Below are 18,914 nucleotides of genomic sequence, written 5' to 3'. Positions count from 1 at the left end.
AGACAGTTTTGATACAGATCTCAAGTCCTCTGCTGCGCTAATGCTCAGCATAAAACATGCAACAATTCAATCTCTGACAAGACAAATCTCTTTTATCAATGTGATGAATATAAAATGTTGAAGAACCTCTTTAGAATTCCATTGTCATAAGATTAAGACTTAACATGTGAAAACCATATTTTGGTTTATAAAAATTGCCTTAAAAAAAATTCCATGAGTTCCTCGTAATAACTTTAGCTTCACAGAACCATATATTTTATCTATTTAGTTTAGGCTGGGTTAGATTTCCCAGACACTTGTGCTTTTTAACATTCAGCTGCATATCTTCCATGTTCATCAGTGCCGTTTCTCCATTTCAGAGTTTCCGTCATGACCTCATCCCATTCTATGATTATTTACATTATTGTAAGAATCTTAATGAATCCACATTGTATTATGACACTATAAATCAGAATAATCCTACACAGTAACATGAGTAGTATGATGATAGTGCTAATGTTGCTTCTCTTTATGCTATAGGTCCCTGCTCATGGGGAGAGGGGTCAGTCACTATCTGCGTACCGCCTGGTTAGTGACTTCCATAGTTCATTGCGGTGAGGTCATAGTTCTATTGCTCTCCTTTGGTGTAGGTACAATCACCGTTTCATTATGGCAATACCTATGTCCCCAAAATTTTAAAACAACTATTGGCGTTCCCTTGGAGATGGAGGCGTGGCTTTCTGGTTTCTCCTGACCAATTATCCACTGACCCCTGATCTGACCTGGGTCGGGCTTAGTCCAGTGCTTCCTGTTTGATGCGGATGAGGGTGTGGCCACGCTGTCCGTTGCTACTTCCCTCCCTGCGTAGGACGTACTCGCTGAACTGGGAGGAGTCTACTCCCCCGCCACATGCCCCTGCTATCTCGAATCCTCTCTGTTGCAACCTCTCCAACACCTGTTAATCAAACACACACACATACATTACAGACACCGTACACACACTTGTTGTCAGAATAACCACTCAGGTAGACACAGACTCAGATCTCAAGTTTTAATCACATCACAACAGTTATTTGGGGTTTGACAAAAAGAGAATAGACGATGAATCAGGTAATTGGTGGTCTGATACAGTATGTATGGAAGGTCAGTTGACCGAGGGGCAGAGAAGTGATTTCAGAGAGGGGCTGATTCAGGGTCCAGTCATACCACAGTCATACAGGACTCCAGTTTGTGGAAGAGAACCAATGTGTGAATATGTGCAAATGTGCTACTAACAATAGCACAGACAGAGCCCATAGGGCCCAAGTTCACTCATCTCTCTCTTTAGCAAGACTCCGTTTGACTAAAGAAGAGCCAGCCATCTCACCCTGTCCTTCCTTGACCTAAAAACACAGTGACAGATAGGAGGATCCCCTCTATTACGACAACTCACACATACAAACACGGACTGACATATGCACACAGACACAAACCCTTTTTCTAGTGTAATAGTATGTGCGTCCCAAATGGCACCATATTCCCTATGTAGTGCACTATGGGCCCTAGTTAAAAGTAGTGCACTAAATAGTGAATAGGGGGACATTTTGTATGCAGACATTCTCTTGATAGCTGCAAGATGGCATTCCATTAGTATACACTGAAGGAGCATCTGTACCTCTATCCCGTGTCTGCCTCCCTCCCTCGCTGTCTCGCTCTGTCGCCCTCTCCTTCTCTCTTTGTTTCTTGCAGGCAGTAGGCTAAATTAGAAACCTCTGTCTGCCTCCATCCCACTCCCTCTCTCTCTGCCTTGAAGGCTCTACATAGTCAAACCGACATCTGTAGTGGCCGTACAGCATTTACTGTGATGTGGCCTCCGCAGAGATCAGAGCATTCATACTTCTTGCACCTCACAGAGCAGGCCAGAGCTGTTTTAAAGGAAGTTGTCAAGGAAGTGAGTTTGTGTTTATACAGGACCTCCCGCCCCCACCTACCATCAACCAATCATGTCAGTGCAGTGCTATAAGGACCCACTCTACATGACAAAAGGTATGTGGACACCTGCTTGTTGATCATCTCATTCCAAAATCCCACCTTTGCTGCTTTAACAGCCTCTACTCTTCTGGGACGGCTTTCTACTAGATGTTGGAATATTTCTGTGGGGACTTGTTTCCATTCAGCCACAAGAACATTAGTGAGGTCGGGCACTGATGTTGGGCGATTATGCCTGGCTTGCAGTCGGCGTTCCAATTCATCCCAAAGGTGTCCGATGGGGTTGGGGTCAGGGCTTTGTGCAGGCCAATCAAGTTCTTCCACACCGATCTTGACAAACCATTTCTGTATGGACCTCCTTTGTGCACAGGGGCATTGTCATGCTGAAACAGGAAAGAGCCTTCGCCAAACTGTTGCCACAAAGTTGGAAGCACAGAATCATCTATAATGTAATTGTGTGCTGTAGCGTTATGGTTTCCCTTCACTGGAACTAAGGGGCCTAGCCCGAACCATGAACAACAGCCCCAAACCATTATTCCTCCATCAAACTTTACAGTTTGCACTATGCATTCGGGCAGGTAGCGTTCTCCTGGCATCCACCAAACCCAGATTCATCTTCGGAGTGCCAAATGGTGAAACGTGATTCATTACTCCAGAGAATGTGTTTCCACTGCTCCAGAGTCCAATGGCTGCGAGCTTTACACCACTACAGCCGACGCTTGGCATTGCTCATGGTGATCTTAGGCTTGTGTGCGGCTGCTCGGCTATGGAAACCCATTTCATGAAGATCCCGACGAACAGTTCTTGTGCTGACATTCCTTCCAGAGGCAGTTTGGAACTCTGTAGTGAGTGTTGCAACCAGCAGACCCAGTAGCCGATGGCCACATGTTTCATATCTAACCAGGATTAGTCTCTCTCTCTGTGGCTGGTCTGGCCCTCTATGAGGTTATACTATGCTTGTGCCATGGGTACTAGTTAGTGGGATGTTACCTGTACAGAGCTGAGGTGGGTTAATGTGATGTTATGAGTTGAGGTGACCTTATCTGTTGAGGGGACGTTATCTCTTAACTTAGTATTTTGGGTTGTTGTAGGGTACTTTTATGGTTATTCTATGCAGTGTAAGGGTAGTGTCTGTCATGTTACCTGTACAGAGTTGAGGTGACAGTATCCGTTGAGTGGGAAGCGTATGACGTGAGTAGAGTCATGATTCCAGCCTGCGTTCAGGGAGTTACACATGACGTCCCCGACCTCTGGAAACACGTCCTCGATCAGAGCCCTGTCTCCACTCAGAGTGATCCTCTCCCCCAGCTCTGGAGCTACACGCACCACCACACACTCACACACACGCCACACCTTCCTGGCCTCACGCTCACTCCTCCAGCGTTCTAATTCTGCTTGTAGTGGAGAAAGCTGGAAGAACCTGGCCTCCTCATAGAGTAGAGAGTACTCCTGGAACACACACACACATGTACACAGACATACACACACAAACATAACGATCATCAGATTCTTAAAAAGAAAATGTATCCCACAAAGCTTCACACCATATGTTATAAGTGTGCAATTACAGACAATGTTTTCAAGGCCTGAGTGCAGGGTCAGAAACTCACTTTGAAGTCGTCAGGAACGAGCAGTTTGGCCGTCCGCAGGAAGTTGAGGATGTAGCGGAACATGTGACCGTCTCGGTCTATGAAGTAGTGCTGCTTCAGACTGTCCAACACTATGGGCTCTGTCCCGTTGAACAGACGACCAATCCTATCATTGGGGTGTACATGTCATCAGAGTGTACATGTTTGAGGGGATCAGTTTGAGCAAAGCCAAGCGCAGAATTGCTAATCTTGATCACATAATGAGTAGGTATTTGGGATGCAAGGTCATTTGTAGATCAGTGACTGCATTCCACTTCAATGTAGTCAATCTCAAACACGCTATGTGTGTGCGAGTCTTACCGTGACTCTGGGTACTTGGTCAGTGTAGCCAGACTGCTGGTGTACATGTGACCTCCTACGTCTATGTGTACAGGGGCGTTGGTTTTGGTGAGCTGTGCGGGGGTGGGGATGCCCCCTATACCCCCTGAGCCCAGCGGAGAGGCAGGGGTCTGGGAGACCAGTGGCCGGCTGGCCATGCTGCTATTACGGCTATCCTGGGAGAGAAGAAGAAGAAGATACACAAATGTCCAACTGAAATTTGTCACAGATATTGTGGGAACATAGCACACAGTCATTCCCTGAGTGACTAAGTAGAGACAGGACTCTAGTAAAGAGTTGTAGACTGGGACTTCATTCATACTCTGTCAACGTTTTGAGTACAATTTAACTCATGAATCACTGAACTACATGACGAAGAGTTTTTTTTTCCTATTTCAGTGTCTGTCAGGGCTAACTAAGGACAGTGGAGTGGGCTGAGTCTTGTTAAAGAAACCCAGAGACAGATATGAGTCTGTCTGTCTCCTCTGCTCTGCTATACAGGTGAGAAAGGTGAGGACATTCCTGTAGAGGAAGATTTTAAACACCTTGGAAATGCTTCAAGTAAGTTTTCACTGCTGAAAAACTGACAAGCTATAAAGTCTACTGGTCAGCATTCACTGTGGTAAGTGCAGTGAGGGAGAAAGACAGCCATGGCCGAAGGCAGTCTGCCTCTTAAAGCTGAGAAAACGGTAAATAGTGAGATAGATGTATAGCTGATAAAGCAGAAAACAGATTAGCAGAGCTGTTAGTGCTGCAGGAGACATGTGCATCTCTCTAGGGTCACGACAGGCAGGCTCTTCTGAGGAACGACGCAAAAACATTCAACTCATTATGATACTGGATATACACACACTCACACATGCACATTCACACACAATTTTTTTTTCATTAGGGGAAAGAGGCTTGAGACAGCCTGTCGTACTATTGTTCAGTATAGTGCCTGTGTCTCAGGAAAATGTGAGCTTTAGGCAAATGGGTATAAAATAAGTGTGTGAGTGAGGGAGGGAGAGCTTGCACGCTCTGGCTCTCCCCCTGCGGGCTCCACTGTGGTGCATGGTGGGTAATTGTGGGCCTGGGGCGCCATCACCCATAGCAACAGACAAAGTCCCAGAGAGAACTCACTCATGTGTCCTCTACTCACAGGCTTGTCCCAAATGGCACCCTAACCTCTATACATACAATGAACTGCTTTTGACCAGTGTCCATAGGGCTCTGGTAAACAAATTGTGCACTATATAGGGAATAAGGTGCCATTTGGGACGCTAACACAATGTTCATGACCTCTTTCCTAAAGCACCTAGAACACCCAATGACAGAACTCACTCCTAAACAGTACCAACACACACATCTTACTGGTCAATACTTCCACAGTAAATGGAAAATTATGTAAATCATTACATTTATGCATAATCTGTGGATGCTTTGGAGACTAGTACATTTATTCTACATTAAATTTAGAAGACTGCTGATCAGTTGGTGCAGTGTGAAACTGTGTTACCTGCGCTGCTACCACGCCAGCTGGTAAAGGAGCGGGCGGCTGACGGTGGGGCTCCGGGGATCGGGCGTCCACGGGCTCGATACCGTCCACTATGACCACCGGGGACTCTCCGCGTTCCACGGAACGCATACAGATTTTCTTAGGTGATGGAGGGCCAGAGACGTCGCCGGGGCAGTGAGAACGAGATTTCCTTGTCGTTCTCTGCGGCTTCAGTTCCACTGCGTCCGTGACCTGTCGGCTATATGGGATCACGAGCTGGAGATAAGACTGTGCGCCACCATTGACCGTTTCCGAGGCAACGTGAAGGGACACTGACTTTGACCCAATACCCGCGATGCTGTTGAGCGTTGCTATGGAGACGGCGCCGATGCAGTGGTTGGTGTAGGTCTTTGAAAGCTTGGCAGCACGCGACAGCATCTGCATCCTCGTGCCCAGCAGGTTTTTACCGATTGCTTTGTTCTCGTACCATGTCATGTCGCTTAAGCAGCAGTGGTCTCGCGGGCGCTGGAAGAACGCTTTGCACACCGGGTTCCGTTTCGAGACATACTTCACAAAACTGGCATATGGACAAAACTCCGTGGCCGTCTCATACATGCGCGGCAGAGTATCATCATCCGTGTCCGGTCTTTTTTTAGTCCAGGACGCGGAGCGAGACTTGTGATACGGCCCCAGCGCTTTGAAATAGATAAACTTTCTCCCATCCTCATCTATGGCTAGCCCGAATGAATCCTCCTCCAGCTCGCGCTGATTCTCTCTCCCCCTCGTACAGAAATACATGCATGTCTCGAACCACACTTTGTTGAGAAGCCCGAACGGCGTATCGGTGTTAAACACACTAGAGGTGTAGAGTTTTCTCAGGTCCGCCCGCGTAATAGCCTGTTTTTGCACAACGGGACCAGCACCTTGCTCCTCCAGCTTTCTGATGACTGCGGCCAGGGTCAGGTTGGCGCTGCGCAGTTCTGGGTCCTTGGTGAGGTCCAGGGTGCGACAGTAAGGCGGCTCATTCAGGTAGCGGTTAAGAGAACTCCGGATGCTGATGAGAGAGGACTTGCTGTAGAGCTGGCCGCTCTTCGATCGCGCCTCCGCGTAGAAGGAGCGCAGGACCGCGCACAGCGCTTCCTTGTCCAGAGTTTCAAAGTCAGGACTTTGGGCTTTCTCACTCAGGTACTCCCGGAAGATCCTGACTGCGTACCTAGTAGCCAGGCGAGTGTTCTCGCTCAGTCTGGAGCGGTCAGACCGCTGCAGGTCTCCCTCCGGATCAGAGTCCAGTCCGGTGATGTGGAACAGTCCGGGGTCCGCCCCCGCTCCCGGTCCCAACCCGCTGCACTGGTCCGTACTGCGCATACGGACCGCTTCTGTCTCCATAACCGAGCAGCTGACGGGGTCCACACATTCTGCCTCCCACTCCAGCTCGACATCCTCCTCGTACTCCCCCTCCTCCTCGCCGGTGATCTTCACCTCCTGGATCTCATCCTCTTCCGCCTCGTCTCCGCTCCTCTCAGTCTCTGGGCAGCTCATGTGCTCCTCCCGCTCTGTCCCCGCCGTGTCGCTAGAGCAGTCTGCGCTGCCAGGCATTCTCGCCATATTGCAGTCTGTGTAGCAGTCCTCAGGCAGAGCGCATGCGCTATATTGGACCGCAGAGCTGAGAGAGCTTTGTGTTACTGTTTAGTGACCTTCAGCTAGGCACGCGCTCTTAAAGGTGCAGGGAGCGAGCGAGTGGGTAAATGGAGCGCGCTCACAAAAAAGGCTGCAGTATTGGACTGCATATTGGACCACTCACATGCAGCACGAATATGTAACAGGGTTTCATGTCTCTCTTTAATTGAAGTAACTGCTGCATTTGATAAGGCAATACCTGACACACACACCTTTCCCTGCACATGACACAGGCCAGGGTCGGCGAGGTTTCTTGGGAAAAATTATAAACTAGGGCTGTCAGAATGAATCAGTTAATTAAAGTTTTTTTTTTAATCACAATTAATCCCATTATCTGGAAGTGTTCAAAATACACTGAAAACATTCAAAATACATATTTTATACAGCTTAAAACTACAATACAACGTCAAAAAAGTCAGTTTACAATTGGCTCATTCATCCCCCTCCTCTCCCCTGTAACTATTCCCCAGGTCGTTGCTGCAAATGAGAACGTGTTCTCAGTCAACTTACCTGGTAAAATAATGGTAAAAAAAAAAAAAAAAAAGTTATTGATGAGTGGGCTTTATACATGTACCAGATTTTGCTTACCTTAACTTTGGACAAAATCAATATTCTTGTAATGCTTTTTGAATAAAGAAATCTTAAATTACAGCTCAATTTGAGCAAATCCTGCGATTTACTCTGACATTTTTTCATTGTTTGACAGTCCTAATATAAACTCTTTAGTGAACATTCAGTACTTTCCTGGATGTCATACACTACTCTGAGCGCTACAGTGCCTTGCAAAAGTATTCATCCCCCTTGGCATTTTTACTATTTTGTTGCATTACAACCTGTAATTTAAATGGATTTTTATTTGGATTTCATGTGATGGACATACACAAAATAGTCTAAATTTGGTGAATTGAAATGAAAAAAACAACTTGTTTAAAACAATTCCATAATATTTCAAACGGAAAAGTGGTGCGTGCATATGTATTCACCCCTTTGCTATGAAGCCCCTAAATAAGATCTGGTGCAACCAATTACCTTCAGAAGTCACGTAATTAGTTAAATAAAGTCCACCTGTGTGCAATCTAAGTGTCACACAATCTCAGTATATATACACCTGTTCCGAAAGGCCCCAGAGTCTGCAACATCACTAAGCAAGGGGCACCACCAAGCAAGTGGCACCATGAAGGCCAAGGAGCACTCCAAACAGGTCAGGGACAAAGTTGTGGAGAAGTACAGATCAGGGTTGGGTTATAAAAAAATATCCGCCCACCAAAACTCACGGACCAGGCAAGGAGGGCATTAATCAGAGAGGCAACAAAGAGACCAAAGCTAACCCTGAAAGAGCTGCAAAGCTCCACAGCGGAGATTGGAGTATCTGTCCATAGGACCACTTTAAGGCATACATTCCACAAAGCTGGGCTTTACGGAAGAGTGGCCAGAAAAAAAAGCCATTGCTTAAAGAAAAAAATAAGTAAATATGTTTGGTGTTCGCCAAAAGGCATGTGGGAGACTCCCCAAACATATGGAAGAAGGTACTCTGGTCAGATGAGACTAAAATGTAGCTTTTTGCCCATCAATGAAAACGCTATATCTGTCACAAACCCAACACCTCTCATCACCCCGAGAATACCATCCCCACAGTGAAGCATGGTGGTGGCAGCATCATCGGCAAGGACTGGGAAACTGGTCAGAATTGAAGGAATGATGGATGGTGCTAAATAAAGGGAAATTCTTGAAGGAAACCTGTTTCAGTCTTCCAGAGATTTGAGACTGGGACAGAGGTTCACCTTCCAGCAGGACAATGACCCTAAGCATACTGCTAAAGCAACACTTGAGTGGTTTAAGGGGAAACATTTAAATGTCTTGGAATGGCCTAGTCAAAGCGCAGACCTCAATCCAATGGAGAATCTGTGGTATGACTTAATGATTGCTGTACACCAGCGGAACCCATCCGACTTGAAGGAGCTGGAGCAGTTTTTCCTCGAAGAATGGGCAAAAATCCCAGTGGCTAGATGTGCCAAGCTTATAGAGACATACCCCAAGATACTTGCAGCTGTAATTGCTGCAAAAGGTGGCTCTACAAAGTAATGACTTTGTGGGGGGTGAATAGTTATGCACGCTCAAGTCTTTTTTTGTGTGTGTTATTTCTTGTTTGTTTCACAATAAAACAATTTTGCATCTTCAAAATGGTAGGCATGTTGTGTAAATCAAATGATACAAACTCCCCAAAAATCTATTTTAATTCCAGGTTGTAAGGCAACAAAATAGGAGAAATGCCAAGGGGGGTGAATACTTTCACAAGCCACTGTGTGTGAAGTCTGTTGTTGGACTTGTGCATTGATTTGAGCATACATGCCAATGCCTCAGAAGTACAAAGCAATGATATTATATTCCTCTTAATATAGAACCTCATCACCCTGCTGTACCTCCAGGCTAAGAGTACTGCTCCTCCCCTGGGCATCCGTGACCTTGATGCAGCTTTATACAGCCTGATAGGCTACAGGGTGTCCTCCATACGATGCACTGCTCCCATTACAGCTTATAGGGACTGTATGAGCTCTTATAAAGGCTCATAGGTTAGCTATGTTGCCCTTGTGAGGGTTCATATACTTCTTATGCTGCTCTTGTGTAGGTTCATAGTTATGCTGCCACCTTAGCTTAGATAAATTATGTCCTTCATACTCTTCTACAATTACAGCTTCTAAGGACTCTACAAACTAAAAACAAGTGGTTCTATATAGTGCCAAATATCAACATACTTTTCCAACCTTTTTGAGGATAATAAAAACAATCCCAAATAAATGTTTTGATCCTGTTGCAAAGCTAACTAAAAAGCAGCTTTCCCCAAGTAAAGATGGCCTTCACTTCAGCAGTGGTGAATTCATGAACTTATTCGATGAAAAGATCATGATCATTAGAAAACAAATTACGGACACCTCTTTGAATATGCATATTTCTCCAAAACTCAGTTGTCCTGATTCTGCACAGAACTGCCAGGACCTTGGCTTAATGGAGACACTCAAGTTTTGAAAAAACTTGTATCGCTCAACACATTCACTAAAATAGTCATGGCATCTAAACCTTTCAGCTGTCTACTGGACCCTATTCCAACTAAACTATTGAACTATTGAAAGAGCTACACTATATATTCAAATGAGTGAATTTGGCTAATACAGCCACACCCGTTACTGACAGGTGTATAAAATTGAGCACACAGCCATGCAATCTCCATAGACAAACAATGTCAGTAGAAGGGCCTTAGTGAAGAGCTCAGTGACTTTCAACGTGGCACCGTCATAGAATGCCACCTTTCCAACAAGTCAGTTCGTCAAATTTCTGCCCTGCTAGAGCTGCCCCGGTCAACTGTAAGTGCTGTTATTGTGAAGTGAATACATCTAGGAGCAACATCGGCTCAGCCGCGAAGTGGTAGGCCACATAAGCTCACAGAACAGGACCGCGGAAGCGTGTAGTGTGTAAAAATCATCTGCCCTCTGTTGCAGCACTCACTACCGAGTTCCAAACTGCCTCTGGAAGCAACGTCAGCACAAAAACTGTTTGTTGGGAGTGTCATGAAATGGTTTTTCATGGCCGAGAAGCTGCACACAAGCCTAAGATCTGCATGAGCAATGCCAAGCGTCGGCTGGAGTGGTGTAAAGTTTGCCGTCATTGGACTCTGGAGGAGTGGAAATGCTTTCTCTGGAGTGATGAATCATGCATCACCATGTGGCAGTCCAATGGACGAATCTGGGTTTGGCGGATGCCAGGAGAACGCTACCTGCCCCCGTGCATAGCGCCAACTGTAAAGTTTGGTGGAGGAAGAATAATGGTCTGGGGCTGTTTTTCATGGTTCGGACAAGGCCTCTTATTTCCAGTGAAGGGAAATCTTAACGCTACAGTATACAATGACATTCTAGACGATTCTGTGCTAATTGGTCTACGCAGATAAGTTCTTGCCTGATTTAGATCTCATCTGTTGAAAAGATATCTGTTTGTCTCTGTGGATGGTTTGTCCTCTGACAAATCGATGGTATGTTTCGCTGGTCCTCAAGGTTCTGTTCTGGGACCACTATTGTTCTCACTCTATATGCTACCTCTTGGTGATGTCATTCGGAAACACAATGTTTCCGAATGACTCATCTCTTCAGTAGGTCCTATGATTGAGTGTAGTCTGGCCCAGGGGTGCGAAGGTGAATGTGAAGGCACTGGAGTGACAAACCCCCCTTGCTGTCTCTGCCTGGCCGACTCCCCTCTCTCCACTGTGATTCTCTGCCTCTGACCCTGCTATGGGGGCTGAGTCACTGGCTTACTCGCGCTCTCCCATGCCATCCTTAGGAGGGGTGCATCACGTCATGCCAGGCTTTTTCCCGCTATACTTGACTTGAGTGGGTTGAGTCACTGACGTGATCTTTCTGTCTGGTTTTGCACCCCTTCCGGCTCGTGCAGTGGGGGTGATCTTCGTGGGCTATACTCGACCTTGTCTCAGGGTAGTAAGTTAGTGGTCTGTTGATATCCCTTTGGTGGTGTGGGTGCTGTGCTTTGGCAAAGTGATTGGGGTTATATCCTCCCTGTTTGGCCCTGTCCAGGTGTTCTCCAACTCCCCCTGTCTCAGTCCCTAGTATCTATACTGCAATAGTGTATGTGCCAGGTGGCTAGGGTCTTTCCTATCTGTTGTAATTATCCTGTCTTTTCTGGCATCCTGTGTGATCTCTCTCTCTCTGTTTCTCTCTTTTTCTCTCTCTTTCTCTCTTTCTTTTTGCACCTGCAGTCTCAACCTCTGAATGCTCGGCTATAAAAAGCCAGCTGACATTAACTACTGTGGTGCTGACCTGTTGTACCCCATATAACCACTGTGATTACTATTTGACCTGCTGGTCGTATGTGAACATTTGAATATCTTGAAGAATGGTCTGGCCTTAATGGCCATGTACCCTTACAATTTCCACCCGGCACAGCCAGAAGAGGACTGGCAACCCCTCAGAGCCTGGTTCCTCTCTAGGTTACTTCCTAGGTTCCTGCCTTTCTAGGGAGTTTTTCCTAGCTACCGTGCTTCTACATCTGCATTGCTTGCTCTTTGGTGTCTTTGGAGTTTTAGGCTGGGTCTCTGTATAAGCATTTTGTGACATCTGCTGATATAAAAAGAGCTTTATAAATACATTTGATTGATTGAGCGATTGATTGATTGAAATAAGGATTCTTTGGCTTGTAACCAGGGGTTACATAGCGGAACCCTTTTTCGTGCTATTGGAACCTTATTTTGAAGATTCTATAAAGAATCATATTCATCAGGTTCTAAATGGAACCTGTATGGCGTTATAAAGAACCCTTTCCTAAGGTTCTATGAAAAAAAAAACATGAAGCAAGAGTGTGCAAAGCTGTCATCAAGGCAAAAGGTGGCTACTTTGAAGAATCTATAATATACAATATATTTTGATTTGTTTAACACTTTTTTGGTTACTACATGATTCCATATGTGTTATTTAATAGTTTTGATGTCTTCACTATTATTATACAATGTAGAAAATAGTAAAAATAAAGAAAAACCCTTGAATGACTTTTTACTGTTACTGTATATACTGTATGTATCTTTTTTAATTATGATTTATCAGGGGGTGATGCAGCACCCCTACTTCCCTATGATAACCGGGGAATTTAGCTTTTGGGGGGGGGGGTATAATATTTCTGCCTCTGTAACTTTCTCACTCATCTTTATTCACGATTCGCTCAGGATTATCCATAATCATGGTAGCGTCCACATTAATGCTTAAGTGTTTAGAAACATATATTTTATTCTTATTTACAATTAAAACAACTCCAAAATGACACAATACATTATTTACCATTCATTTCTATTGGGCACAAAATAATCGGAAACACAACCAAAACAAACAGCAAATGCATCCAACAAGCTTGTTGTAATCATTGCATGCTAGGAATGTGGGACCAAATACTAAACTTTGGATTACTTTAATACACATATAAGTGAATTTGTCCCAATACTTTTGGTCCCCTAAAATGGGGGGACTATGAACAAAAAGTGCTTTAATTTCTAAACGGTTCACCCCATAGGGATGAAAATACCCTCAAATTAACAGTCTACACTTTAACCTCATAGTCATTATATCATTTCAAATCCAAAGTGCTGGAGTACAGAGCCAAAACAACAACAAAAAACGTGTCCCTCTCCCAATGCTTTTGGAGCTCACTGTACTGTATGTTGCCCTTGTGGAAGTTCATAGACTTCTTATGCTGCCAACTTAGGGTTCATATAGACATACAGTTAACATTTCCCTGATTATACCCTAAGGAGATAATGTAGAGAGTTGTAATGTTGAAGACCCTCTTCCCTAACTTTACTCAGAGTAACAAAACGGGAGGACCTGTGAGAAGCCAAGTGCCTAACAGAGCTGTCATTTAAATTCAAATGTAATATAGTGAACAAATCTCAGGCAGTCTGTTTATCTCTGCTGCTACATGGCAGTGCTGGATGTTGTGGGTAATGTTGTGGGTAATTAGGTGTTATGTTGTCACGCCCTGACCTTAGTATTCTTTGTTTTCTTTATTATTTTTGTTAGGTCAGGGTGTGACGAGGGTGGTATGTGTGTTTTTGTCTTATCTAGGGTTTTTTGTATGTCTAGGTGTGTGTGTCTAGTCTAGACATATGTAGGTATATGGTGGCCTAGATTGGTTCCCAATTAGAGGCAGCTGTTTATCGTTGTCTCTGATTGGGGATCCTATTTAGGTTGCCATTTCCAGTTTGGTTTTGTGGGTTATTGTCTATGTGAAGTTGCATGTCTGCACTCATTGTTTATAGCAGTCACGTTTGTTTTGTTAGTTTGTTTAGTGTTCTTCGTGTTTATTCATCTTACATTAAAAGTATGTATTCACATCACGCTGCGCTTTGGTCTCCTCACTACAACGAACGTGACATGTGTGGCAGTAATGGAAATCGTCTGGCAGACAGACCCAACAGTGTGTATCTATAGGAAGTGTGTTAATGACATTTATTACAATGGAAAAAGCAGTGTGATCCACTTCCATCCATCACAGCAGTGCAGAGAGTAGAACATAGCAATATAACCATATTTTCTGAGTTTGATGTGAATGTGTCAGAATGTTAAATATGTGAGGAAATTAATATGAAATACCTTGATCCTAAACCTGCACACATTGAGGGACTGAAAATCACTTTTAATGGACTTTTTCATTTGAAAATGTGTTTTTTTGGTCAAAGATTAAGATGAATCTAGGTCCAGTACAGGAAGGAGCAACCAACAAGCAAACACAGCCCTACAGAAACAGCCAAAGTGAAACCTTCCTTTCTGAAACCTCTTTGCTTAACTGAAGCAGTGTCTTTTGTCTCTGACCGTGTCTCAGCCTCCAAGGCATATCACCAGGAAGGAATGCTGAGACATTTGGAAAAAACACCCATGCCTCGTTTTGCACCTCCGTACCCAATTAGCAATTAGCCAGGCCTTTAAGTGGAGACCTTTGCTGTGGCGTCTGATCCCAGCCTGATTTATATGCCGCTTGTGCAGTTGCTGATAAGAGAAGGGCCCCAGAATACATATTAGAGTTTTACATTTCATTTTATGATGATTTGCATGTCAGGAGAGCCTTAGGGGCTCCGGGGAATAACATGGCCGCTCTTCAAAAGGATATCTGTGTGCCGCGTGGCAGCAAAGTGTGTAGGATTGCGTTTTTTTTGTGTGCAGGTAGGTAATTTACTCCCTGACTAATCTGCAGAGATAGGGAGAAGTTGTAGAAGAAAAATCACTTACACAAAGAACAAAGCTCTCTCTCTCTGAGGCACCTTGTCAAAACCTACGAAATGAACACCATGCAATAGATAGAGATGCTCCCTCAGCATAGGGCTGGCATGAAAGAGGGATGTGTGTGTTTGTGTGGACATGTTTGTGTGTGAGTATATAAATTGTGTGTGTGTGTGTGTGTGCGTGCGTGCATGCTCTTATATAAACAGAAAGTGCTCACATTACACCTGTCCTTCACACTCACTATTGACTACAACCATTCTTCCCAGCAGTAGTCTCTAATGAGATCTCAGTCAGGGACAAACACTCTATTTATCTGTCTGTCTCGCGGGAGAGACCTGCAACACCATGTAAACATGCCCACTATATCAAACAACACACTAAACCCACACACACTAATTCAGAAACTATTTGCATACATACAATGCCTATCAGAGCAATGCTTGTCACAAGAAAGAATGTAGGAAAACCTTGAAGACTTGATTACACAGCCAGTAGTACACCATCCCTTACATACACAATATAAATAACATTATAACAAAAAATACCTACACAACTGCACAATCATTCGCAGTGTAAAGAATTTACAATAGTGTAATAATCACATATGAAGTAGGCCTACACCATAACACCTTTAATGAGATCCCCTGGTACTTTTGTGTACTTTTTTAGCCAGTAGTTCTGAAAGCGCTTACAAGCCAAAAGTGATCCCCGGGAAATTGCTTATTTAAAGTCACACATGTGCAGATATGTTCACCACGTCACTGCTCTCTCTCGCTCGCTGTGTGTGCATCAGGAGGTTTAAAAAAGACTTAGTCGCCAAAGTTCCGGGACATGTCTTTAATGTCTTACCTACTCTCTATCAAACTCATATATACTTTCTGATCATATATTTGGTATTTTATCCTCCTAAAACATTTCATTATCCTGAAAAGGAGAACAGACATGCTTTGGAATGTACATCTATAAGCATATTTCTCTCCCTGCCAGCCAGCGTAAATAGCAAGCTGTCACTTCAGCTTTAATGAGTTCTAGGATCCATTATTAATGACATGCCAAACAACTGGATGGCTCAGGGCTGACGGCACATCCTATACACTGCGTCTGCTCCAATATCTACACACACTCACGAACGCAAGCTGCACACAAGTAAGCACAACAACACACACAACACACACACACACACACACACACACACACACACACACACACACACACACACACACACACACACACACACACACACACACACACACACACACACACACACAGAGTGTCCCAGAGTGTGGGAAAATATGAAACATGTAAGTATGATGACATTCTTACTGTGAACAATAGAACTGCAGTATAACAACAGAATATTGTCATTAATCTATTTCCATATTTAACTTTGTAATTGAATAAGGGGCATTTCCGCATGGTGAACACCTCGGAGCTGTCCATTCAGCACTGCCCTGGTCAGCTACTGCTGACAAGCCATCAACACACTCTACATGTGCAGGACCATGGACAGTGACAACTTCCAAGACTAACAGAGATCAGAATTTCCTCACCACAAGTGATTAATCATTTTAGCAGCAAACTGTAGGCTTGTCCACTATCCTACCCCATGGGCAAAACAGTGCTGCTCCCCTCGCCCATATAAGTCCCAACATCCACCTCCACAATCTTTACTAGGAAATTAAAAACAAACCAAATTTCAGACGGTTCTTACCTGAAACATTCGACATCAATCATCGGCTTTTCTCTCTGAAAAACGGCGATATGCTGCTTCCCCGGCACGCTACAGAGAAATGCATTAGCCTGGCGAGGGACGGAAGACAGAACAGTCGCTCCAAGGCTCCACTAGCCCCTCAGGCTAAGATCAGGAGACAATTAGCGTATTCCTGCATCATATCAAATGAACATTATTCTGGATTCCGTTTATACCTTTTCTAATGATCAACTCTATACAATAATAATGATTATATTATATAGCTGGTTTGTTTGGAAAGCCTCCCCGCAATAGAGTTGTGGCTCTCTCGCACTCCCGCCTTTAGCTCGCCTGCGCTACTCCTCGCGGCGGGAGAGGCTGATGTTATTCGTGATGATTAGTTTTGATGGAGACCTTCCGCGGGCACTTTTCTTCTAATGGATGGAGGGACACTGCTGTGTGCCAGGCAGGGAAACAGCAGATGATGGTGGTTATATAAACTGTAGCTTGTGTCAACTGCCACTATCTATCGAAATCAAATATGTATCATACTATACATTAGAGAAAGTACATCTCTTGGACACTGTCTGGACCAATGGAGCAATCAACAGTGTGAATCTCAATCAAGAGGAAGAGATAGGAGTCAGACTGTGTTGACTATTCAGAAAGGAATGGAGAAAGTGTGTCTACATGTCTAATTTCATTATTGTGTATGTTTTTTATTTCCATAAAAACGATTTATCTCTCTCTCTTTCTATCTTGCTCTTTCTCAGTCAGGTAAATGTTTGAGTTTTAATGCAGCCCAATAAGTCATGCAGCTCAAACATCCACAGTAGGTGCTGATCAAAGGGCTTAGAACACAATAGTGACACCATGCCCGTAAGCCACTATTAATTACTTTCTCGTCCTGAAATTGGGAGTCTACTTGGGCTCAGAGAGATGTAAAGGAAGGGTGAACAACAGACACAGGAAAGTGGAGGGAGAGAGTATGGAGAGGAAGGTTGAACAACAGACACAGGAAAGTAGAAGGAGAGAGAATGGAGAGGAAGGGTGAACAACAGACACAGGAAAGTAGAAGGAGAGAGAATGGAGAGGAAGGGTGAACAACAGACACAGGAAAGTAGAAGGAGAGAGAATGGAGAGGAAGGGTGAACAACAGACACAGGAAAGTAGAAGGAGAGAGAATGGAGAGGAAGGGTGAACAACAGACACAGGAAAGTAGAAGGAGAGAGAATGGAGAGGAAGGGTGAACAACAGACACAGGAAAGTAGAAGGAGAGAGAATGGAGAGGAAGGTTGAACAACAGACACAGGAAAGTAGAAGGAGAGAGAATGGAGAGGAAGGGTGAACAACAGACACAGGAAAGTAGAAGGAGAGAGAATGGAGAGGAAGGGTGAACAACAGACACAGGAAAGTAGAAGGAGAGAGAATGGAGAGGAAGGGTGAACAACAGACACAGGAAAGTAGAAGGAGAGAGAATGGAGAGGAAGGGTGAACAACAGACACAGGAAAGTAGAAGGAGAGAGAATGGAGAGGAAGGGTGAACAACAGACACAGGAAAGTAGAAGGAGAGAGAATGGAGAGGAAGGGTGAACAACAGACACAGGAAAGTAGAAGGAGAGAGAATGGAGAGGAAGGGTGAACAACAGACACAGGAAAGTAGAAGGAGAGAGAATGGGGAGGAAGGGTGAACAACAGACACAGGAAAGTAGAAGGAGAGAGAATGGAGAGGAAGGGTGAACAACAGACACAGGAAAGTAGGAGAGAGAATGGAGAGGCAGTGAAATAGAGATTGGGAGAGAGTGCCATAATGAGCTATTATCAGCAACTCTATTCTGACTGGGTTGTTTTCTTACAGTTGTGTGGTAACAGTTCTCTGAGTGAGTTAGTATCACCTTGGTCACCCAGCCCTATAGTAGTGGTTACTGTCCTGACAACGGTGCACCACCTGTGGATAATTTGGTCCCTGTTACCACTGAAGGGAGGATATGGTCCCTAACTACCAGCACACTGATGAGTATGATTGTGTCAACTTTGAGGATCTCTCAATGGTTGTGGTGACTTTGTGTTAGTATTGCAGTGTTTTGGTGATCTGATCTGTTGATGATGAGAAGCCACAGACAGGGAGACTGTAGGCTGGGCGCACCTTCCGGCATGTCTTGTTTGATTGGTCTCCTGTGGTATTCCACCACAAATTTTCTAAATATTCAAGACCAGTCAGTCAGTCAGACATCAATAATACTTCGTATTTAAACTTCCTCAGGGGAGGTACTCATCAGAACAAGGGGAGCGCATCGCTGTGTGTAATCAGCCTGCCCTGTTTTATTCTCCTTCAGGCGTGTCATCTGAATCCTCCCATTCACAGTACAATCTGGCTGTGTGATTTCCCT

The 18,914-nt window shown here is 44.6% G+C and overlaps 1 protein-coding gene across 2 annotated transcripts; it reads right to left on the bottom strand.

Annotated features, from left to right (window-relative positions):
* Window positions 1-74: 74 nt before the first annotated feature.
* LOC129869561 (BTB/POZ domain-containing protein KCTD1-like) lies at window positions 75-16,931 on the bottom strand. 2 transcript variants are annotated; one of them, XM_055944068.1, is made up of 5 exons: window positions 16,546-16,931; window positions 3,897-4,090; window positions 3,558-3,702; window positions 3,091-3,396; window positions 75-934 (listed from the first exon to the last, which is right to left on the bottom strand). In XM_055944068.1, exons 1-5 carry the CDS (start codon window positions 16,552-16,554, stop codon window positions 773-775), a joined length of 816 nt encoding a protein of 271 aa, XP_055800043.1. In that variant the 5' UTR covers window positions 16,555-16,931; the 3' UTR covers window positions 75-772. The 2 variants fall into 2 exon arrangements, with proteins under 2 accessions (XP_055800043.1, XP_055800042.1); XM_055944067.1 differs by lacking the exon at window positions 16,546-16,931 and adding an exon at window positions 5,413-7,158.
* Between the last annotated feature and the right edge of the window lie 1,983 nt (window positions 16,932-18,914).

Source organism: Salvelinus fontinalis, chromosome 14, assembly GCF_029448725.1.
Source record: "Salvelinus fontinalis isolate EN_2023a chromosome 14, ASM2944872v1, whole genome shotgun sequence".
In the NCBI taxonomy this organism is placed as follows: domain Eukaryota; kingdom Metazoa; phylum Chordata; class Actinopteri; order Salmoniformes; family Salmonidae; genus Salvelinus; species Salvelinus fontinalis.
This window is presented reverse-complemented; position numbering and strand designations above follow the sequence as displayed.